The 25,634-nt window shown below is 36.7% G+C and overlaps 1 gene segment (V, D, J or C); it reads right to left on the reverse strand.

Moving 5' to 3' along the window:
* Window positions 1-9,987: 9,987 nt before the first annotated feature.
* On the reverse strand, window positions 9,988-10,585 carry LOC125615299. The segment is given in 2 exon segments: window positions 9,988-10,318; window positions 10,477-10,585. Coding segments are annotated over 2 exon segments (351 nt in total).
* Window positions 10,586-25,634: the final 15,049 nt, after the last annotated feature.

The following is a 25,634-nucleotide window of genomic DNA, read 5'->3' on the forward strand; positions in this document are numbered from 1 at the left end:
AGGGGAGGGGAGGGGGGATAGTAGAGGATAGGAAAGGCAGCAGAACACAACAGACACTAGTATGGCAATATGTAAATCAATGGATGTGTAACTGATGTGATTCTGCAATCTGTATATGGGGTAAAAATGGGAGCTCATTACCCACTTGAATCAAAGGGTGAAATATGATATATCAAGAACTATGTAATGTTTTGAATAACCAACAATAAAAAATTTAAAAAAAAATAGATTTCAAATAAATAAATTCATATCTCACCTCAAGGTCTTAGAAAAGGGAGAGTGAACTAATTCCAGACTCAGAAAAGATAGGAAATAATTAAAATTTGGAGCCAAAAATAATGAAATGGAGAATAAAAAACATTACACAATATTAATGCAAAAAGGAGGGGGTTCTTCAAAAACATAAATAACCTTAAGCCAAACTAATGAAAAGAAAGAGAAAAGACCCAAATCAACAAAATTAGAAATGAAAAAGGAGATATCACCACAGAAACTTCTTAAATCTAGAGAATCATTAGAAACTACTTTGAAAACGTATACTTCAATAAACTGGAAAATATAGAAGACATTGACAAATTTCTACACATATATGACCTGTTTAAAGTAAAACAAAAAATATAGAAAACCTAAACTGACAAATATCAAAGAATGAAATTTAAAAAGCAATTAAAATCCTTCCAAGGAATATAAGCTCTGGACCAGATGGATTTTCAGCTGAGTTCTACCAGATCTTTAAAGAATTAATACTAGTATTTCTCAAATTATTCCATAAGATTGAAAGGGAGGAAAGACTCCCAAATACATTCTATGAAGCCAATATAACTCTGATACCAAAACCAGAGGCACATCAAAGAAAGAAAAGTACAAACCAAAAACCCCAATGAACACAGCTGTAAAAATCCTTAGTAGAATATTAGCAAACTGTGTATAAAAATACATCAAGATTATAATACACCATGATTAAGTGGATTTCATCCCAGAAATGCAAGATTAGTTAAACATACACAAATCAACAAATGTAATTCAGCACTTAAATAGAATTAAGAATTAAATAGAAACTAGAATTAAATGAAAATAAAGAATTAAATAGAAACAAGAATCACATGATCATCACACTACATGCAGAAAAGAACTGATAAAATCATACTCATGTCAATAATTCTGAAGAAACTAGGGTTGGAAGAAATTATCTCTAGGAATACTCCATCATATTGATGATGGCACTAGTGTTTTTAACAAGACATCTAAAACTCAAGATATAAAACCAAGAATCAATAAATGGGATACCAGCCAGGTGTGGTGGTGCATACCTGTAATCCCACCAGCTCAGGAGACTAAAGTAAGAGGATCACAAGTTCAAAGTCAGCCTCAGCCACTTAGCAAGGCCCTAAAGCAACTTAGAGAGACCATGTCTCTAAACAAAATATTTAAAAGTGCTAAGGATTTTGGCTCAGTGGTTAAGCACTCATGAGTTCAATCCCTGGTACCAAAAAGGAAATGAAAAAGTGGAATGCCATCAAATTTAAAAGCTTCTGCACAGCAAAGGAAATGATTAAAAATGCGAAGAGAGACTGTACAGAATGGGAAAAAAATCTTGCCAATTGCTACTAGAACAGGCAATTAATATCCAGAATCTATAAAGAACTCAAAAAACTTAACACCAAAAAAACCAAATAACCCATTTAACAAATGGGCAACAGAACTAAATGGATTTTTCTCAAAAAGAAGAAACACAAGTGGCCAAATAATAAATAAATATATGTTCAACATCTCTAGCAATTATAGAAATGCAAATCAAAACTACACTAAGATTTCGTCTCACTCCAGTCAGAGTGGCAATGACCAAGAACACAAACAACAATAAATGCTGGTGAGGACACTGGGGAAAGGCACACTTGTACATTGTTGGTAGGACTTGACACTAGTACAACCACTCTTCAAAGCAATAGGGAGAGTCCTCAAAAAACTAGGAATTTAACCATCATGTGACTATCCTACTCTTTAATATTTATCCAAAAGAACCAAAATCAGTATACTATAATGATTCAGCTACCTCTAAATTTATAGGAGTACAAATCACAATAACTAAACTATGGAGACAACACAGATGACCATAATAGATGCACAGATTAAGAAATTATCCTATATATACATAATGGAATTTTACTTAAAGAGAAAGATTGAAATTATTGCATTTGCTGATAAATGGAAGGAAATGAAGAATATCATACTAAGTAAAATAAGCCAGACTCAGAAAATCAAGGGTCAAATGTTTTCTCTCTTTTATGGAAGCTAGAGTAAAATAAAGAAAAGAAGGAGGGGAGGATTGGATATCATAAAGATGTAGTTAAGATCAATAGAGTAGAAGGAGGTCCAGAAGGAGAGAGGAAGGTATGGTAAACTGGAAAAAAATTAACTTTAAAAACGTGCTATATGTATATATAAATACACCATATGATTTTTCAACTTTATGTGTAAGTAGAAAGACACAAGCAAAAATAAATAGATGAGGGAATGGAAGACCAGTACAGTAGAGAAAAGAATTGGGGGGAGAGAGGGAGGAGAGGAAGAAAAAGCAGGGGGGGGAACGTGAACCAAAATCAAATTCCATGCATATATGATTGTTTCAGGTTAAACCCAACTACTATGTATAATTATAATACTGTAATTTTTTAAAAGTTGAGAAAATTAGCATTTACCTGAATTAAAAATTAATAAATAAGTGGATATTTCATGTGTAAGTATGTTCAATAGATATAATTCCAACTTTCTGTTAAAGCATTCTTTGGGTTTATATTTTTTTTATTTAGTTTAGTGGAAGGTTATTGAATATGGAAAAATTAGGAAAGATTGGAACATTTATGTTGAAAAATAATTCTGCAATAAATTAGTAAAAACTTCATGGTAAACTTTACTGCTTAGAAGTGATTTGTCCTAACAGGTAGTAAAATTTACTTCTTTCTGTGACTGGCATAGAATGAAACAGAATAATAAAACTAAAAAAAAATCAAGCAGGAAAATATTATACTAAAAGTGGGAATTTAATATTTTTTAAAGTATGGTAACTGTTTTAGGAGAAAATGATCCATTATCTACCTGTAAAGAGGTCTCTGTGGGGTGGATCCTCCACATTCCCAAGAGTCACTAGTTACTGAGCTTTCTATAGATGTGAAGGCTGAGACGAAGCTTTCAGTATGGGAATGGGGCTCTTCCATGGTAGAGTTGTTGAGAAGATGTAAGGAACACTTAGAACAAATATTATAGCATAATAGACACTTTTAGAAAGTAAATGTGTGTATCTTTTACTCAAGGAAAGCAAACATAAGTCAAATTCATTAAATTGTATGAAACAGCATGACTTTTCTTAAACACACACACACGCACACACTGATTTCAAGGTCTTCCTTATTTTAAGATACACTAGAAATATAATCTTTATTCAATAAATTCTTAATGGAAAATTTGTTCTGAAAATCCAAGAGTTCATTCAGATTTTTACTACATTTCAGTCATAGGTTTCTGAACTACTCTAGTCATTTCTATAAGCTAAACTTTATATTCAAATGACAAATTCTTTATTGTGCTTTTTCTTCCATTTTTATCTTCTGTCAAAAATTCTGAGCTGGGTGTGGTGGTGAACATCTGTAATCCCAGCAACTCGGGAGCCTAGTACAGGAGGATAGTGAGTTCAAAGCCAGATTCAGGAACAGCACTAAGCAACTCAGTGAGACCCTGTCTCTAAATAAAAGAAATACAAAATAGGGCTGGAGATGAGGTTCAGTGTTCAAGTACCCCTGAGTACCAAAAAGAAAAAAAAAATCTGTATCCACGTTCAATCCAGAGATTCAGGAATATGGCTGATTTGATTAGTGAGAACTCTGATGTGGTCTATGAACCTAGAGAGGGGTTCCTCAGAGTGAGTGTTTTCCCTCCAACCCCAGAAATGAGCTGACACAGCCCTGCCACTTCCTGTCTGGGTTGGTAATTGTCTACCTTGGTCCCTACAGCAGGTGGCTGTCTCAGGCAGACCCTGGATTTTGTGTACCTCCCTCCAACAGTCCTCCCACTGTGCCCTCTCTCAGTGCACAGAAATACACCCCTGAGTCCCCTAGCTGTGAGGCTGAGATGACAAGCTGGATGGATTTGCTGGCCTTCTGCAAATTCACTGAGTAGCGACCTTCAGTGGCATTTTGCTGGCTGTAAGAGTTCTGAAGGATGAGGAAGACTGTCTCCCCACTGCTGGGCTGCTTGTACCAGAGGAGACCATAACGTGAATCACTGGTGTCATAGGAGCAGAGCAGGGTCACAGCCTCCTTCTCCTGCACCCACATGGCTGGCTGGGCCTGAGTCACCTTCTGGGCAAAACTGTATCCTGAAGGGAAAAGGACAGAATCAGAAAGTTCTGGACAAGTGGTGGGAACAAGAAAGGATATTTTTGCTCCCTGCTAACCCTCCCTTCTAAAATCCCTTTAAAGCTAATCTGTTCCCAGTCCCTTGGTCACAGAGGAGGCCCCTTCACACAGGGACCATCCCTACTCAGCCACATGGACACCATGATCAGCTTTAGCAGCCTGGGCAGCACCATTTTGGTGTTCTTCCTCTAGATGAAAAGGATCTGTTTCCTCTTGGATTTCAGGCTCTGTACTGGGAGGGGAGCCCAAAAGGGTGAGGGAGGAACCACTGGGCTATGAGCTGCTGCTGCACCAGAGCAGGAAACAGAGGCTTCCTGGAGCAGGAGGTGCCATGTGTCATCTTAAACTTCTCTGTGGCTGGCTGACGGTCTCACCAACACAGACTTCAGATCTGGCACTGGAGTCACACTAAATCTGATTATGCCACAAACAGGACAACTGTTCTGCTCTCTACTAAATGGAACATTTTTCTACCAGGAGGATGACTAATTAATTAAAGAGGTACAATGAAATTCTTCTCATACTATTTAAATCCATTATACTGCTCATTTACAGAAATCCCATGATTGTACTTTTGTTATTCAAAAAGTGTCCATGTCCAGAAAAGATATTTTGACACTCTCATGACAAATTTTGAACTAAATTTTGATTTCAATATCTTATCATAAAAACATGGACAAGGATAATACCAGATTCCAATATATATGTAGTCTTCAAGTAGAAGGAAAATTAACTCAGGTTGCTGAATTTGTGGATCATTCTGAAGAAGGCGAAAACAAAATATATATACAGTGATGTCAGCATTTTTCAATGTAGTTAAAAAACCTCCAGGACTCCAGAGACCATGATGTTTCTTACTCCTATTAGCCTCTTCTTAATCTGACAGTTTGATTGAAAATAGCTAAATACTTAAATATATATGATGTCTTCATAGAAATTTTGTCATGAAGACAAAGTTCCACACTATAGGAGTCACCACAGAAGCTGGGGAGAGGGTGATGCTTGAGCAGATGATCATGCTGAATTGAACATGCCTTTCTGACTACAGTCCTTAGTAAGGATCTCTTATACAACACAGAGAAAAATTCATGGAAAAGCTCCTTAATTTCATCTCAGACCCAGAAAGTTTGGTTCCAAAGTTTGCATAGAAACACTACAAAAGACAGATTTCTTTGATCAATGAAGACAAGATATTACCAAAGCCAGAAAGACGCCCCCCCCCCAGAAGAGCCAACTGGTCTCCAGTGAATGCTGGCTTAAGTCCTCAGAGACAACACATCACAGTTGGAACATATGGGCTGCAATGTTAAATGAACACCTACTTGGAGGAAAACTTTCCTAGCATAGCAGAGAATGTGGCCAGTTCAAGCCTTTCCTGGGACCAAAAAGTTCCATAAATATAATAAAGATGGGACATTAACAGGAATACAATCCTGTAGAACCATTTGATCATCTCCAAAACAATTTCACAAAGGTACAACACCTGTATGAGTTGAGGCAGCCTCCTATCAGAAAGCCACAGCACCTGCGATGGACAAAACTCAGCTTGATTTTATGTTCCCTGCCTGAGTTCATTCAATTCATGTGAAGCACGTTTGTGGGACAGTTAGGTGAGACTGTCCTCACTCAGAAATTTCACTTTTTTCATCTCTTCTCTATCCTCTGAAAATTTGGAACCAAATGAAATGTCCAAAATCAAATTAAGTACTGAATCATGCTGCAATACAGCTTAGTAGTAGAGCATGTGCCTAGCATATGTGAAGCCCTGAGTTCCACCCCCAGTGGCACAAAGAACAAACAAAAATCAGGTGAAATTAATTACTGTATCTGACATGCTTGAGCCCCCATGTCCTATGTAATGCATTGTTAACCTAAGCCCTCGAGGCCCTGCTTTTCCCCTTCACAGGAAGTCATATGTTGTCTTGCTATGCACTAGTCACCAGTAGGTACAGGTAAATCCCAAATTATACAGATTCCATCTTTCACAAACTTAACTAGATAAGTAAACTCATGAACCAGTATCCTCATCAGCATGCCAACTGGTTGCCTTTCCTGGCCTCTCATTTCATCAGCCCTTACATGGCCTAAACCTAGATGACCTGATGAAACAACCCAGAGAATGATGCCTATGAACCTTATAGAAATGACCTAAGTGCTGTTACTACCAGGAGAACAAATAAAGTACAGGGAACTGATCCTAAGTGCATTTAACAACTAATATGACATCACTCATCCTAAAGTGACAAAAATTAAAAAGTAACTCACATTAAAGATCTTAAGTAAGATTCTGTAGAGAATGCCCATCAGCAGACAGTGCTCAGAATACAGGCACTGATCCAGGATCCTTGAAACACACAAACACTGATACAACCTATACAGTGTCTCTGAGACTGTCAGAATAGAATTCTCCAAATTATTAGAAACACTCAGAGTGATATCTCCTGTCCAATCCTTAATTTTTTATACTTTAAGTAGTATTTTCTCACCTCAATGGTAGAATGAACATATTTCTAATTTATTCTGTTTTGTTCTTCTACTAGCAAAATAATGTGGTTTGGTACAGGTTTTATTGAGGCAATGGCCACAATAGTGTTTTATTTCAGCTCTACAAAGCCATTAGTGTAAATCATATCTAAAGACTTGCTGAATATGTCATTCAATGCCACCTATTGAATAATCCAACTCATATCTCAGCCTCAAGAAGCATAGATTAAGTGACTTTTGATTAATAAAATTAGACTTAAAATGTTAGAAATGTACTTACTGATAAATAATCAAGGTAGAACTGGTGCAGTTAAACTCATACAAAGAGAAGGATTCACCCTAATTGTATACACTGACATAAAACTCACCTGAAACTCTCCATTATCAATTGTCATTATGGTAGGATATATATTTTTTTTCTTTTTTGGTAAAAATAAAAATCAGATCTTCAAGGAAATAAAAACACTTGAAATGATGATTGTCTTAAATGAAATGACATAAAAGTTTTAAACATTGAGGAGCAGGAGCAACTGAGATTGGTGCAGAGATGGAGATTTCATATGTACCCTATGGCATTAGCTTCCTCTATCCAAGACTCTGGTTTCTTCAGAGGTTTAAATATGATTCAATTCACAGGATATTCTGCAAATTGACAAGTAGAAAAGAACACATGAAGTTTGCCTGGACTTAGGGATGAGAGGGTGTGGTTATAAATGGAGAACACAGAGGCTCTGAGGAGACAACATTGTTCCACATCATGATTGTGCAATGGTTACACAGATCCATATGATGCACTGGAATTCAGTGTTCACAGACAGAACTGTACACCAAAGAGTTAATTCTTCTATATAATAATTTAAGAAATGATATTTAAAATGCCAGGAAAATAAAGTGATTACACTTTCTATTTTTGTGACTGGACTCAGTCTAATATGTAACGCTATTTCCTCAATGTGGAAAACAAAATGCCCCAGCCATACCCACTGTGGAAGGCAAAATCACACCACCAAAACAACTCAGTTCCTGACCCCTGTAATGCCAGTTAATTTATATGAAGATAGGTTTAAGTTGAGATCTTTAACTAGAGAGTATATAGGAATATATGAAATTTGAAAGCAATCTTGTGTGTGTTTTGGAGAGGGACACTTGGAAATGGGAGACAGATGTCAGGGTGACTGTGAAGGCAGAGACTGGAGGGGGCAGCCCCAAGCCCCAAAATCCTGGTGGCCATCAGTGCTGGGAGAGGCCAGGAGCAGATTCTCCCTACAGCCTCTGGATGAGTGCATCCCAGAGAAACTGAATTTAACTTCAGGCCTCTGAAACTATGACCGAGAAAAAACATTTCCATTGCTGTAAGCCACCAAATTTGTTACAGAAGCAAAAGGGAAATGTACATGAACCATGTTGAAGGTCCAAAGCTTGAACAGCTTGGATCTGAGATAAGTGATTCTACACAATTTGGCTGGGTTTATTTTGTTTTATAATGTGTGGGCTTTGTTTCATTCTTTTGGATAAATTTTCACCTTAGTAAGACAGATCTTTTCGGTGAATAATAACATACCCTCTCTCATAACCATGAAACTTAGTGATAAAATGTAAGCCACGCTTCCCTCTCACTCCATGACCAGTCTTTGGGGAAGTGGACTAATAAGGAGTCCACTTATTTGTCCAGGACAGGATCTAGTGATAATATTGAGGGAAAGAAGGACAGCCAGTTGAAGGAGGGGGCACAACATTAGCCACTCCAATTCAGATGTTTTAAATCAAATTTATTCTAAAGACTACAAGAACAAGCCAATTAGCTGATAACTAACATCTGTAACTTAGCCAGAAAGGATCCTCCTCACCACACCAACAGCCAGCTGTGTCTATCCTTAATACGGGAGCTCTTCAAATTCACCTTCCTTTCTCAAGAAGTCAAAGACTTCAGGAATTTATTTTTTATATATCATAGAACTTAATTCAGTCTAGACATAAAGATAGCATTTTCACAAGACTTTTGTGAGTTAATTATTAATCAAATTCCTTCTGTAATCCACTAGTAAGAGTTGAGTAAAGTGGGGATTAATATTTATGTATCTAGGATTGTACATATATACATATATAATTTTTTCATATACACAAAGAACTAAAGGAGAAATAAAATTAACTATTGAGTAATAAATTTAACTGTCTTAATAAAATGAAGTTTTGTCAAGAAAGAGAAGCATGATAACTGGAAATAAATTTCTTCAAAATAAATTTTGTTCGTATAATTGGAGTTTTTACAATAGGATGTTTTAGGATGAAAATGTATAGTATAATAGTTATATAGTGAAGTAAATTACATATCTGTTCTTTTCCATAATAAGTTTTTGTGTTGACAAAAAGAGCTAAAATCTACTTATTTGACAGAAATCCCTAACACAGTATCTTTAACTATATGCCTTATACTGTATATTATATATCTAGACTAGTTCATCCTATATATGTACTTCTCTGTATTCTTTGAGCAAATATTAGAAACAGATTGTCTGAGTAAAAAATCATCAATTTCCCATTTGTTGTATCATACATATTTTCTGTGTTTGGTGCATAATATTTTCTAGTCAGAAAAAAATAACTAACGCAATATCTAAAGAGTCAAAAGCCAGCAATCATAGGGATTACGATGTTGATCACAAAGGGTTATTTATATGAAAAGAGCCTGAACAGCAGATGTAACTCATCTTCAATATCTAGATTTCAAGGCAAAATAGTTCTAATTCCCCCTTAAGAATATGTTAAGTACAGCTTTAGAATTGCTGATCACGTGAACATACCAGGAGTTGGGGATTCCTCCTCCCATGCCTTCCCTATGTATCTCCTCATCCACCTGTCCAATTTTCACTATGTATATGTATAGCAAAAGTTTGTGCTGTGTGCCTTTCCTAACAAAAATGTTAGGAAAAATGTTAAGTAATATATAGAAAAAATATTAAGCACCAGGGTAATAATGTACCTAAATTTCTTACTATATACTAATATGCTATTTGCCACTTTTAAACAATATGGCAAATGCTATTAAGGAAAGTCTGTAGTAAGGGAAACGGATGGGGCTCAGCCCTGTAGCAGGTTTGAGTACAGGTTGCAGGTGTCTGGGAATCATCGTGCATCAGCTGCACAGAAGTAGACAGCTGAGTCTCCAGGTTGGGCAGCTGTGATGTTCAGGGAGAAGTGTTTAGCTTTCTTATCCAACACAACAATGAGTCTTTGGATTTGATTTATCTCCTTATTTGAATGAATGTCTATAATCATCTGGAGACTTTTTCTAGCTTCTTGCTTATACCAAAGGAAGTAGACTGAACCACTGTCTGAATAAGTACAGTTGAAAACCAGGCTGTCTCCCTCCTGGACACTCAGGGTAGAAGGACGCTGCTCCACCTTGTTTCCTGGGCTCACACCTTGGAAAGAAGAAGAAAAACAAGAAGTTGGGTCATTACTCTCCAGAATTTTATTTTCCTGCAGGACATTCAGGAGATCTAAATAAACCTAATCATCTCCATGGACATTAAGAGAACATTCAGTAGTATACTCTATTATCCCCCAATCCTCAACTCACAGCTCAGCTGTAGCCAAAAGAACATGAATAAAGAATAAATCACTGTCTTCATTATTCTTCCTTTAGACCACAGAAATCTCTAGCCAGGAGAGCTCCTTCTGTTATCAGGTTGTCACTTTGTTTCCTCTAACAATTATAGTAGCTTCTCTTATTACCTACCCAGCCAATAAGAAAAAGGCTTCTGACATCAGCCTATGCATTCAGAAACTACCACAAAGAGCATGCCATCTATTCTGCACCAGCTGGGGTAGACTTCCCTCTTGTGGTCACAGCCTTAACTCTGGAATCCCTGGTAAAATGGTCTCTTTCCTTCCCCCAAGAGGAACTCAGATACATAAAAGTGGCAATAGGTGTAATAAAATAGATATCAGATCAGAAATTAAATGCTCAGTGAGTATGTAGAGATCGAGGTTGATGTTCATGCACTCTACAGAGCCATTGTTAATAAATTGGAAAGTGATAAGTGCTGCTGGTGTTGATACAACCATTGGCTGACTTGTTAAGTTTGAAATCAAGGAAGCACTCTTGTAAATGAGGGAACACTTAATACTTTCCCTTTCAGCAAAATCTTTCTCCAAGATATGTCTATGACAGAAAATCTCTTCATCAAAGGAACTTACAAGCCAAAGAACAGAAAGACAGAAGACCACTGAATATTGGAAATGCACATTATATCAGACTCTGCTGGTCCAAGCCTGGTCCTGCCCATAATTACCATTCCCCAAGAAGAGGCAGTGCCAAAATCAAACTGTGGCATCTTCCCTCAGTAAAAGTGCCTGGTATAAAAGATCAAATTTTAATCATAATAATTTTAATGTACAGGATTCAAAATATGTAACCACACATAAGTTTTTTCTTGATGTGACCTTATATTCTGAAATCAAAAGGATTATTTCCCATAAATGCAATGACTGTCTTATATCTTCCCTGGAATTTCTTCTTAACCTATGAGCCAATCCTCCTAGGATGACCTTTTGCTGCCTTGATTAATGATTTTTTACAGATTTACACTATAAAGTCCTTTCCCCAAAACTTTGATAAAGTTTTTCAGCTCTGCATATTTCCAGAATTTTTTCCATTTGCCAAAAAGCCTACTTTCATCTACTTTAATTCCTTGATGTTACTTGAAATATCTATAAGATAAAATCTATAATTTTTATTATAGACAATATCTATAATAAAAAATCTAATTGGAAAGCTTACCAATTGCCTGTATAAGATAAGATAATACAAAGGGAGGAAGCAGAACCAAAAAAACTAACCATCAGCAATGGCTTCAGGCAAACCAAGATGACCTCACTTCCAGAGTCAAGGCCCCTTTCCACCGATTTGTCCTCACTACTCCCCTGGAATCACAGAGAGTAAATCTAACACATTTCATGCCATTATAGATTTAAGGATATGTGTGATGACAATGTTTGACTCAATAAATAAGTGTGTATGTGTGTGTGTATAAAATATTTCCATATATATAACATTCATCCTTTCTAAGTTTTTCTATTACTTGCCTATTCTTCATGTAATAGAATTTTCAATTTCTCGGACATAATTCCGTATTCTTGGATAGAGATAGTTTGGGTTAATGTTTGCCTTTTTGAGTTGTGACATTGAGAAAAAAGATTTTCTGCCACCTTCAGGGACTATCAGCTGCAAGAGGACAAAGTTGTCCTTAGTGTCTCAATTTCAATGATCATCCTGACTGACAATGTACAAGTGATGCTGACGATGTTGGTATCCTCCCTTCAGGGATGGCTTCCTGGGCTAATGAATATACATTGCTACATTTAGGAAAGGCCATAGAGATAATCTGAGTGTTGAGAATGTCCTGTCACTTATATCTCACTCCAACAGCAGCCAGTGAGTGGTGATGGACTGATTTGTTAGCAGAATAACAAGAAAATAAGAATAAAAAACAATGCAAGGGATCAATGCAAGAATGAGTTGTTTCTTTAAAAAAGTAAACAAGATTGATTAGCCCTTAGCCAAACCAGCTGAAAGAAAGAGGGAGAAGACCCAAACCAATAAAATTGAAAATAAGACTTTCTGAATTGAGCTTTTGCAATTTATTGTATTAGATTTTCAAAATTTCTTCTGTTAGCAATTTCATTTTCAAGCACTATAATTAAAAGTGATGTCAATAACTTTTACTCAATACAATATTATGAACTGAATTTCTGATAATTTCTGTTTGATAGGAATGATGCAACAGATATAGAAGTTCTTAAAATATGCTATAACAATATTATTTCATAGCTTAGTTGGAAAAATAACTTTTGTTAAATTTAGAATTTATGTTTCTAGGGAATTGATTTTTGTAACATGAATTATCTTCTTATACAAATCAATTTTCTGTGAGTGTGACTTTAATTTTAAATGTAAATTAATACATCAAAATTTTAATATTTGCACAGATATTTTCTATAACTAGTGGATATCTGATAACTTGATAGAGACTCCATAATGTGTATATAATTCAGAATGCTTATTCATGCATCCTGATGCTGTATTTTTAATTATAAGAAACATTAATTTTAAAATCATCCTTCTTAGAAAAACTAAGTTCTAAGTTCATTCAAAACTTTACACATAAATGGAATTCTACTTCATCATCAGTTATTATCTTTACATATAATTCCTATATCTGATCAGGAAAACAATCCCAACTACAATAGCCTCAAAAATAAATAAAATAAATAAAAATAAATAAATAAATAAATTTAAAAACACCTGGGAATAAACCTACACAAAGAGGTGAGAGAACTCTACAATGAAAACTATAGAAATCTAAAGAAAGAAATTGAACAAGACACTAGAAGACGGAAAGAACTCCCATGCTCATGGATAGGCCAAAATAATACTGTCAGAATGATGGTGCTACCAAATACAATATAGAGATGCAATGCAAACCCCATTAAATACCATGGGCATTCATCCCAGAATTTAGAAAAATTTGTCCTAAAATTCATATGTAAGAGTAAGAGACCTACAGTAGCCAAGTGGGAAAAAGGAAAAACAGCTATTCTGGGGGCATCACAATACCTGACCTCAAATTATACTAAAGAGCTACAGTAACAGAAACAGCATGGTACTGGCATAAAATGAGATGCATAGACCAATGAGAAAGACTGGAGACACAGAAAAGACCATACAGACACAATCATCTGATCGTTGACAAACATACTAAAAAGATATGTTGCAGAAAACGTAGCCTTTTTAATAAATGGTGATGGAAAACTGGATATCCATGTGTAGAAGAATGAGGTTAGATATCTCTCACCCTGCAAAAAATAAATAAATAAATAAAATCCTCAAAAATGTGTCAGCAATGAATTAAACCAGAAAATATGCAACTGCTAGAAGAAAGCATAGGGTCAACACTCCAACATATAGGTGCAGGCAATGATATTCACAAAGGATTCCTAAGACTCAGGAAACAATACCAATTGTAAATAAATGGGATGACACCAGTAAAAAAAAAAAAATTTGCAACAATCTAAAAGGAATCAATTAAAAAGGAAAGAAAGAATCTACAGAATGAGAGAAAAATTTTGCTAGCTACTCTTCTGACAAAGAGTAGTTATTAATATTCAAAACATATGAAGAACTAAAAAAAATAACAACAAAAATGAAGTAATATCCCATTTAATAAATGAACAAATAAACTAAACAGGCATTAATCTAAAGGAGAAATGCAAATGGCCAATAAACACATAAAAAATCTGCAGCATCCCTAGCTATTCAGAAAAATTCAAATCAAAACTACACTGAGAATTCATCTCACCCCAGTTAGAGTGCCTACTATCAAGAATATAAACAATAATAAATGTTGGAGAGCATGTAGAGAAAAAGGAAGAGTTTGACACTGTTGGTGGGAATACAAATTAGTACCACCAACCACCTTAGAAACCAATATGGAGGTCTCACAAAAGACCAAGGATGAAACCAATATATGACCCAGCTATACCACACCTGGGAATTTATTCTAAAGAATTAAAGACATCCCACTATAGCAATACATGCATACCCATGTTTATAGCAGCACAATTCACAATAGACAAACTATGGAGCCACCTAGGTGATTATCAGTGGATGAGTAGATAAAGAAAACATGGTGTGTGTGTGTGAGTGTGTGTGTGTGTGTGTGTATACTGAAGTTTTTATAAAGTCATAAAGGAGACTGAAATTATGTCATTTACAGGAAAATTGATGGAAGTTGAGAACATTAGGTTAGGTGAAATAAGCCAAATTCAGAAAGTGAAGGGTCATATGTTTTCTCTCACATGTGGAAGCTACAGACAAAAAGTAAAAGAAAGTTTGGGGTGGAGATCTCATGAAAATTGAAGGGACATCAGTAGAAGTAAGGGACCAGAGGGAAGGAGGAAGAGAGGGAAAGGGAAAATATCATGGAATGATAATGGCCAAATTATATTGTTATACTGTGTGTATGAATACATATGTAGCAATAAATCCAACATTAATATATAATTATAGTGCATTGATGAAAAATGGAAAGAATTTTAAAGAGAGATACCAAAAATATTTTAAATTGCACTACGTAAATAATATTATGACATTATGAATAGGAATGCAGACTGAAAAGTTATTTCCCAATGCTACCACTCCATCAATTGCTTTTCTCTTTGTTTCCTCACAAACTTTTCCACAGAAAGATCTTAGTTTTATCTAATATATCCTTGACAGAGTTGTGTGATTAAACATATGAAACTTTCATTATATGAGAATTTTTCTATAACAGTGACCACTTGATATGCTTTAATCTAATGTTTTGAGCTTTAATTCAACACTTAGTCATAATATTGTGCTCGCCATTATGCAGATTTAAAACTTGTTATGTTAATATATGTTAATATTCTATGAAGTAATAATAATAATAATAACAGGCATTCCTGATTCTACATCTGTGCATAATCACTCTGCTATATGGCATCAATTTTCAAAACCAGACTTTAAAAACTTTTCAAAGGGTTCTAATCACTCCAAAATGCTTTATTGCAATATTCATATATATGTATTTATTTTGTAAAAATTTACCAGCAACATTGATTGCCACCCACAGACATCAGGAATCCCTGCATGCACCTGCTCTTGGAATGAGCTAGACCAACTGCTCAGCTCATAGGCTACCCACTGTGCCCTTGAATCTCAGGTCAGGTCTAATTCCTTCCTAGGCAATCCCTTACATTTACATGAGGAGCTTGCAATGTTGAAAATCTATTTACATTGCAATTAATCCACATGCAGGATTAAACTTTTGGTTTGTTTGTGAGAATGTGGGGTAGGTGGCTACAGAAAACAAAGACTTCTTTTCGGGTAATGCTGGAAAGATTTGTACTCCCTTTCCCACACTCTAAATAATGTTAGAAAATCATGAGTAATAGATTCATTCAAACTGCAAGGAAGTGCACTGGATTTCCATATAAAAATTAAACATTAATGAGCATTTCTTTAAACAGTGCTATATGGAAATGATTAAATGGATATTTTCATCACTGTTGTATGAGAACACATTGTAGAACTCTATCCATAGTCATCTTTGCATTCAGGAGTCTTCTGCCCTGTTTAGCTCAGAGCAAAAACTGTAATCAGATTTTCTGAGTGGGAATGCCACCCAAAATTCAGTGAATTGTAACCTTCTGAGCTCAAAAAAGTCACTTTTCCACTATAATCCCAACACTCAAAAATAAAAAGGAACTCTTCTTTACATTTTTCAAAGGTTATGGGAGTGAAAAAAATCTGAATATAAACATTATATATGTACAAGATTCCTAAAGTCACATCATATTTTCCCTTTTTTTTTTTGGAAATTGAACAATCTGCTGGAACACTGGAACATCTCTTTCTTTTCTTGATACTCATATAATTTTTCAAGCATTTTCAATCACAATAACTTAGATGTTATTTACAAGCTCAGCCAGGGGATCTGTTTTTATTGTTTTTATTGCTGTTATTGCTGTTTACATACATGGAACACGGCTTTTCATTTCTCTGGTTATACATCATGTAGAGTCACACCATTCAAGCAATCATACCCATACATAGGATAATAATGTCCATCCCATTCATCTTTCCCTCCATACACCTGTTCCCCTCCCCTTCCCTACCCTCTGCCCAATCCAAAGTTCCTCCATTCTTCCCTTCCGCTACCCCCCATTACGGATAAGCATCCATTTATCAGAGAAAATATTTGGCCTTTGTTTGTTTTTGCGATTGGCTTACTTCACATAGTATGATATTCTCCATCTCAATCCATTTACTTGTAAATGCCACAATGTAATTCTTTAAGGCTGAGTAATATGCCACCGTGGATATTTCTTTTCTTTTTTTTTTTTCTTTTTCTTTCCTTTTTTTTTTTTTTTTGGTACCGGGGATTGAACTCAAGGGCACTCAACCACTGAGCCATGTCCCCAGCTGTAGTTTGTATTTAGACACAGGATCTCACTGAGTTGCTTAGCAACTCGTTTTTGCTAAGGCTGGCTTTGAACTCACAATCCTCCTGCCTCAGCCTCCCTGGCCTGTAGGATTACAGGCATGCACCTCTGTGTCCAACTCCATAGTTTCTTATCTATTCATGGATTGAAGGGCATCTAGGCTGGTTCCACAGTTTAGCTATTCAGAATTGAGCTTCTATGAACATCAAGGTGAATGCTTCACTGTAGTGTGCTGATTTTAACTCCTTTAGGTACAGACCAAGGGATAACTGGGTCAAATGGTGGTTCTATCCCAAGTTGTCTAAGGAATCTCCATATTGCTTTCCAAAGTGGTTGCACCATTTTGCAATCTCACCAGGAGAAAAGACAGCCTCTTCAAAAAATGGCGCTGGGAAAACTGGAAATCCATATCCAGCAAAATGAAATTAAACCTCTTTCTCTCACCCTGCACAAAACTCAACTCAAAGTAGGTCAGTACCTAGGAATTAGACAGAGACTTTGCATCTAATAGGACAATAAGCAGGCCCAAATCTTTATCTTGGCAGCTTAGGACCTGACTTCCTTAACAAGACTCCTAAATTGCAAGAAATACAATCAAGAATCAATAAATGGGAGAGGTTCAAACTAAAAAGCTTCTTCTTCACAGCAAAGGAAACAAACAACATGAAGAGAGAGCCAGCAGGATGAGAGAAAATCTTTACCACATGCACATCAGATAGAGCACTAATCTCCAGGATATATAAAGAATTGAAAAAACTTAACACCAAAAAAACCAAATAATCTAATCAGTAAATGGGCTAAGAAAATGAGCAGACACTTCACAGAAGAAGAAATTGATCAACAAAGATATGAAAAAATGTTCAATGTTTCTAGCAATTAGAGAAATGCAAATTAAAACTTCTCTAAGATTTCATTTCACTCCAGTCAGAATGGCAATTATCAAGAATTCAAGCAACGATAAGTACTGGTGAGGATGTAGGGGAAAAGGGGACCTGTTTTAACAATATCTGGGTCCCTGACATCCTTATCAGTTGCTCCAATGCTTTTTTATTAGAAATTTTTTCTGCAAAGGGTTTCTGTGTGGAAGAGTCCCACCCAAATAGAATGACAGTACTGAGAATTCTCCCATTACCATAGGTGACAGTGCTATGACATGAATCCAGGACACCCATAGCTGTGCAGAGGCTGCTGTGTAAGTCCTCCCTGAAGCACAGGCAGTGGCTGCAGGTGCAGCTGCAGTTTGCAGACAGGCTGCAGGTCCCCTGGGAGCACTGTGCCTCTGCTGCACAGAAGTAGGTGCCTGAGTCTTCCAGCCGGGAGGTCGAGATGTGCAGGGTGCTGTAGCGCTCTTGAAAATTCAGTACTCCCTTTAACTTTCCCTCCTGCTTTGTCCCTGAAGTCAGATAAAACAGACTGATGAGGCTGCCCCCAGGATTCTGTCGAAACCACTGCACACTGGTCATGGTGGTGGAAAAATTGCACCTCAGAGTGGATCTGGCTCCCTCCTGGAGCGTCAGGCCTGAAGGACTCTGCTCCACCTGCTGCCCTGTCACCCCTGTTTGGAAAGAGAAAAGCAAACTCAGTTGGTGTCACTGGGGAATCCATGACCAGTTCACAAACCTGTAGAATATCCCAGGAAACACCCTGAGGATGGAGCACAGGGACGGGGCTTGGTGCCAGCTCTCCCTGCCCTCCCTCACACTGTCAGCCCTACAACACCCCCAGCCCCATCTGGGAGGAACCCAACTCACAGCAAAGCTGCAGCCACAGAAGCCCCTGCAGAGCCCCCAGTCCCCTCTGCATGGCTGCTGGCCTGGCTGCTGGGTCTTCTCCCTGCTCTGCAGGTGTCAGGTCTTGGGCCAGACAAGCTTGTTCTTCCAGGCAACAGGTTCCACCTGACTCCCTGAGCACCAGTCACATCTGAGCTCTGTCCTTCCCCTAACAGGGAGCTCCACCCCCAGTAGCCCAGGGAGACCACAGTGGTGGCTCCAGAATTGTGTGAAGACAGTGCAGGGGGTAGGGGGCCATGTATCCAACAAATGAAGTCTCAACTCACAGGAAGAGTAAGCCCATTCCTTATATTCTGTGGTTAATAGGGAATTTGAGAAATCAATTATATGAAAATTCTTATCAAAGAAACTATTTGATAGCATGCAATGAGCGTTAAGAAATAAAAAACATTTCATGAAATGAGGATCTTCATCTACATTGAAAATGTTTCCAACAAGAGTTTCATTGGTCTAAAGGAAAAGAGGTTATGCCTATGGTGTCCACTATGTTTTATTCTCTACTTCTCCCCTTCTGCTATCCAGCCCCTTCCCTCACACCCTGCAGGCCACACATTGCTGCCCATGTCATTATTGCCCTGTCCCTTTCTTCTTCTGCCTTTAGTCTTCATTTTTCATTTTTTCTTCTTGCCTATTTTTTGTTCCTTCTAGTCTCAAAGAAAATATATAAAAAGTTTTGCTATCAAGAGTATTGGAATAATTTCTACATCAGTGTATTTTGAGAATTTCTGTAATAAAACAAAAAAAATGAGACCAGGTACAACTGATATTTTCTAATGGATCTCCATCCTTATATGCCAAGTAAAATTCCAATTTCTTAATCTCTGCTCAGAAAATCATCCTTCCAATGAATTTATAGATATGAGTTCCAATAAATATCGTTACAGTCTCCAGCTTTCCGAGATTTCATGTAGAATGGCAAAGCTGAAGACCTGAGATGAACTTTCACAAGCAGAAGATGCCCCCTTGCCATTCTCTAGTCTCACTAGAAATCCACAGAAATTATTCCTCCTGCAGCCTGGAGTGCCCCCTGGTGGACTGATTCCATTAATGTATGTCACTTAAGACCAACCAAGTCCTCAGCAGTCATTCAACCCAGCCCCACTCACTCTATGGTACCTGGTTCAGGAAATGCAGATGGTCAAAGAATAAAATGACTGTCTAAAGTCAGTGGAAATAAACATTAATCACTTTCACGAGTGGTCATAACTTAGTGGTAGAGCAAATGACACAAGCCTCTGGGTTCAAACCCCAGCCAATTAAAAAAAATGAAAATGAAAAAAAAATTTGAAAACTTTTAGAACAAGTTTTATGGAATTTTCTGCATAATACTTTTTTTTTGAACCTGGGGATTGAACCCATGGGTGGTCAATCACTTAGCCACATCCCCAGTCCTTTTTGTTTTCTTTTTCTTTTTCCTTTGTTTTCTTGTGTTTTTTGTTGTTGTTGTTGTTGTTGTTGTTGTTGTTGTTTTTAGATATATATAACCATAGATTGTATTCTGACATATTATACATATATGGAGTATAACTTCCCATTTGTCTAGTTGTACATGATGTGTAATTACACTGGATGTGTATTGATATATGAACATACGAAAGTAATGTTTGGTTCATTCTATTATCTTTCCTATTCCCATTCCTCTTCCCTTCCCTTAATTCCCTTTTGTCTAAACCAGTGAATTTCTATTTTTTCCTACCCACCTCCCTTATTGTGAATTAGCATTTGCATATCAGAGAGAACATTTAACCTTTGTTTGGGGGGGGTTGGATTATTTCACTTAGCATGATAGCTTCCAGTTCCCTCTATTTACTGACAAATGCCATAATTTCATTTCTCTTTATGGCTGAGTAATAGTCCATTGTGTATTAATACATTTTCCTTATTCATTCATCTGCCAAAGGAAACCTAGACTGGTTCCACAGTTGAGCTATTGTGAATTGAGCTGCTATAAACATTGATGTGGCAGCATCACTGTAGTATGCTGATTTAAGTCCTTTTTGGTATATACTAAGGAGTAGGATAGCTGGGTCAAATGGTGGTCCCATTCCAAGTTTTCTGAGAAATATCCATACTGTTTCCAGAGTGGTTGTGCCAATTTGTAGTCCCATCAGCAATGTATGAGTGTACCTTTTCTCCCACATCTTCTCCAACATTTATCATTACTTGTATTCTTGATAATTGTCATTCTGACTGGAGTGAGATTAAATCTCAGAGTAGTTTTTAAATTGCACTTCTCTAATTTCACTTCCCTAATTGTTCATAAATATATTGACATTTTTTCACATATTTGCTGACGATCATATTTCTTCTTCTGTGAAATGCCTGTTCAGTACCTTTTCCCATTTTTTGATTGGGATGCTTGGTTTTTTTTGGTGTTAAGTTTTTTGATCTTGGCAAGGATTGTCTTCCATTCTGTAGGCTCTCTGTTCACATTCTTGATTGTTTCCTTTGCTATGAAGAAGCATTTGATTTTGCATCTGTCCCATTTGTTGATTCTGATTTTACTTCTTGTGTTTTAGGAATCTGGGTTGGAAGTTGGTTCCCAAGCCAACATGATGTACATTTGGTCCTACTTTTTCTTCTGTCAGTTGCAGCATCTCTGGTCTAATGCCTACGTTCTTGATCCACTTTGAGTTATTTTTTTAAATATTTTTATTAGTTATTGATAGATCCTTGTTGTATTTATTTAGGTATATGCGGTGCTGAGGATCGAACCCAGTGCCTCACACATGGTAGGTAAGTGCTCTACCACTGAACCACAACCCCAGCCCGAGTTATTTTTATTTTGAGACAGGATCTCACTAAATTGCTGAGGCTGGCTTTGAGCTTGCAATCCTTCAGCCTCAGTCTCCTTAGCCTCCAGGATTATAGGCCTGTGCCATCACCCCCAGCTTGTAAACTACATTTTAAAACAAGTTAGTAGTTATCCTAGAATATTCATCCGATTTATCTAATTCAGTTCAAAATAAATCAACATCAATCACATTTTACTAATAGTGAATAATAAGTGTATTTAAAAGGGAGGAAACACTAGTTAAATTCTATAGGAAAAGACAAAAAAAAAACATATCTGTAATATAATCAAAGTGTAGGACCCTGAGAGGAGGATGAAGTGAAGGTGAATGATCCCAGAGACTGGAGAAGCACTTATTTAGGAGATACTCGAACAAAATCTTCTGTAGAAGGTGAACAATTTCTCCTCCCTTCTCTGCCTTGATATGAGGATAGACAAGAATATGAATAACCCTCGATGATAGCTTTTATGACTTTTCATCATGTTTAAGAGAAATTCACGAATACAGGAATTATTGAAAGTCATAAAACACTACATATGGACCAAAGTCCCCTCTGACTTCCCCTACAATCCTGGCCCTTTCATCACTCATCACCCCAACTCTCCATTCATCTTTCAATTTGCAGGTGAAGCTCCCAGGAGTTTTACTGTAAATCTACATCATCTACAAATATGTAAAACAACAGACAATACATAGTATTCCATTAATAATTTTTTACTTGATGCAATATGATACACCCTGTGCATAGCTTTCTGTATCTGGTTTTATGAACTCAATAATAAATCCTGTAGGTATCCTCACATCAGCAGAGATAGGTTCTGCTGCTGCCTAGCACCACATCACAACTTGTCTAGTTTGTGCTGTACTTCCTTTGTTGACGAACACTCCAGCTGTTGTTGGTTATTTGCTATGAAACATAACATGGCAGTAAACTGTGCAAGGCATTCCTCTTTAACCACATGTGGCCATTTTACTCTAGGTACAGAGACAAGGAGGAACTAAAAGGAAGGAACATGTGGCCAGCAGGTGAAAAGCATCAGGAAAGTGGGAAGCCCAGGGACAATGGCTGATAGGAGGAAGAGAATGGATTGATGTTCTGATTATTGTGTGGATGGCTTTTGTGTTTATTGCTTTTGTTATTTGTACATTGGAGCTGTGGCTTTTCAGCACATTAGATAAACTCTGAAGTTACTGTCCTAAAAAAAACCTGGTGTGTAGTTTCTACCAACCAGTCACTGAGATGATTCTAAAGATACTAACTCAGGTAGGGAAGAAGTAGAATGTGCAAGGAGAAAATGCAGTAGATAGAATAACACTGTGGAAATAAAAATAATAATAATGTAGGGCATAGAAAAATATATAGTGTTTATGTGATTACATACATGTTTATTTAGTCATATAAATAACTTAAGAGTAGTTATCATAAGAACAGAAATATTCTCTAAGTTTTCTAAAATATTAAAAAGTTAAAAACTGATAAATAAATATGAAACAGTTTAGTGTCAAGGGAACAGAGAACAAACTTTTTAAATGAAGGTAAAAGCCAAGAATATACCAAGCAACTTAATCCAAACCCATCAATGCACAAAAATATCTGATTGAATCTTATATAATGCTTTTCATCAGCAATGTAAGGACAATAATTCCCAGCTAATGTTGTTCTCAAGTTTTGTTCAATTAATCAACAGTTATTGAATCAAAACTAAAAATCTTGCCTACATACTGCTTGTGAAAAGCTTAAAGTGAAATAACCAGGAAAGCAGAACATATAGAATGTAACTCTTCCTGGTGCCCCTGTGTGTGAGGACTGGAGCCACATCCTCCATCCACATCCACTAAACTCACTGCAACCAATAAAGAGATGTCCCATAAGAAGGCCCATTCTGATGGTCGAGGAGGAGTTCAGGAGAACAGCAAGTCACTCAGTTGCATTATTAGCTCCTGCAGAGGAGCAGTCTGTGCCCACAGGGTGAAGAATGATGAAGGTAAATGAAATTAGCATTCAGACAGAAAACAGAATTAGGAAAGACAAGAAAACAAAAGGAAACAAAATACCATGAATAACTGAAGAGTTACCTTCAAAAGAAGGGAAAGTAAAAAAAATGGGAAAATTCCATCCACTAAGATAGCAGAGGACAAAGAAGCCACATCAAAATAGGAGCTTTTAGATTTTTATCACTCATCCCTCTACTTCCATTATTTTGCAATTTAGAATGTTTTAAGAATTATTCAATGCATGCACCAGAAATTCATAGAATATTGGATCAGGGAGGCTTTGACAAGCGCTCAGAGGGCTATTATGGACTGAATTCTGTCTCACCAAAAATGGTGAAGCCCTGAACCTTAGAACATTTAGGACATGATGTTGTATGAAGACAGGGTCTTTTAAGAAGTAACAAATGTAAAATGAAGTCATAAATGGATTTTACTTCACAACGACTGGTGTTCTTAACAGAAGAGGAATTAGGGCACAGAGTTGTGCATCCTCAGAGGACTTAATAAGACAACATCATTGTGAGGACTTAATGAGAAGACGTCACTTACTCACCAAGGAAAGAAGACTCAAGAGAAAGGATCCTGCAGAAAACTTGATCTTGTACTTGCAGACTCCAGAACTGGGAGAAAACTAATTCCTGTTGCTTGAAATACACAGCCTGGCAATTTGTTATAGCAGTTCTAAAAAAATAGTAAAATAGTAAAACTTCAATATTCTATTATATGGAACAGATCACAAAAGCAATTTGAAATTAAAAGTATATAAGCAAACTCTCTTCAACATTTTAACACTCAACGCTTTAAGGCATTTTTTTTCTTAAATAAAAGGGCTCCCTTGTCTTTGATAATTAAGACTGGAGGACAAATTATCCTTATTAAGAAAATGAGGTATTCTGTAAATGCTATAATGTTGAATTTATGTCTTTATGCGTTTGTCCAAACCCAGATGATATATGACACCAAAAGTGGCCCCTAATGTAAAGCAGGAACTTTAGGTAACAATGATGTTGGGGTATAGTTTACTGGTGGCACCAAGTGTACTGCTGTGGGGGAGGGTGTTGATAAGGGAAGGCTAAAGGGGGCCAGGGTGGGTATTTGAGAAATCTCTGTAACTTTTTCTCAATTTGGCTATACACAAATACTCAAAAAAAAATTAAGTTTTTAAAAGGGGGGTAAGGGCTTGCAAATGTGATGGGTAGAACAAATGTAGATGAGAAGAACAAAGATAATAATATTAAATAAAGGGCAGATATATAAGTGTACCGTATGCAGAAAATGTAAATTACATAAATGTTAAATGAAATTCCACCTGATTCATATTTGAATGAGTTAAATATACAAAAAGGAAAGCCTAACAGACAAGAAAAGGCAAAAAGTGTGATAATGTATAAGGTTTGGGAAAAACTGATATCCCACCCAATCACTACTATTAATTGTATAGGAGAGTAAAACCTATGTAGAAGATAATTTTGTGAACCAGATACACTAGTCTGAGTATGTGCCTTTTCTTGGACAATGTGCTATTTCCTTATATTGAGTAAAGACTAGCATATTCCTCTTCTTGAATAGTTTTGACCCTCTTTGTGCTGTTCCTAGATTCATGAAATACATTTCCAATTTTCTACTGGGTTTGGGAAGTGAGCATTCCTTGTTTTGCATGCTGAGGTGGACAGCATGGGGGATGGTCACTGGTACACATTTTTATTAGGTCCTCTCTTTCCATCCTCTCCCTTTCAAGTCCTCTCTCAACACACACATACACACACACCACCACCACCACCACCACCATCACCAGCTTCTCCAATGATTCCAGGGTAGCTGGTGCTTCTGACACTTAAACCTTCCGTGAAGACATAGCATAGCAGCAGTGCTCCCTAGATTCTCCTCCCATGAGGCAAACCTTCTATCTTCACTTGGATTGTGATGCAAGTTTCTCCATAAATTTCCCACTAAGACTCTGTTGACACCACTGCCATCATCTTCTTTTCTATACTGAGTGGAGTGTTTATGGAGATTCTTTGCTGTTTTTCTAATGGGGTTTCATGAGCATATAGAATAAAAGCATATATTTAACCTTCAACGGGCACTGCAAGCTGACCCACCTGAGTTATTCTTAGAAAGCAGTCCAG

The sequence above is a fragment of the Marmota marmota genome, unplaced genomic scaffold (genome assembly GCF_001458135.2).
Source record: "Marmota marmota marmota unplaced genomic scaffold, marMar, whole genome shotgun sequence".
Classification (NCBI taxonomy): domain Eukaryota; kingdom Metazoa; phylum Chordata; class Mammalia; order Rodentia; family Sciuridae; genus Marmota; species Marmota marmota.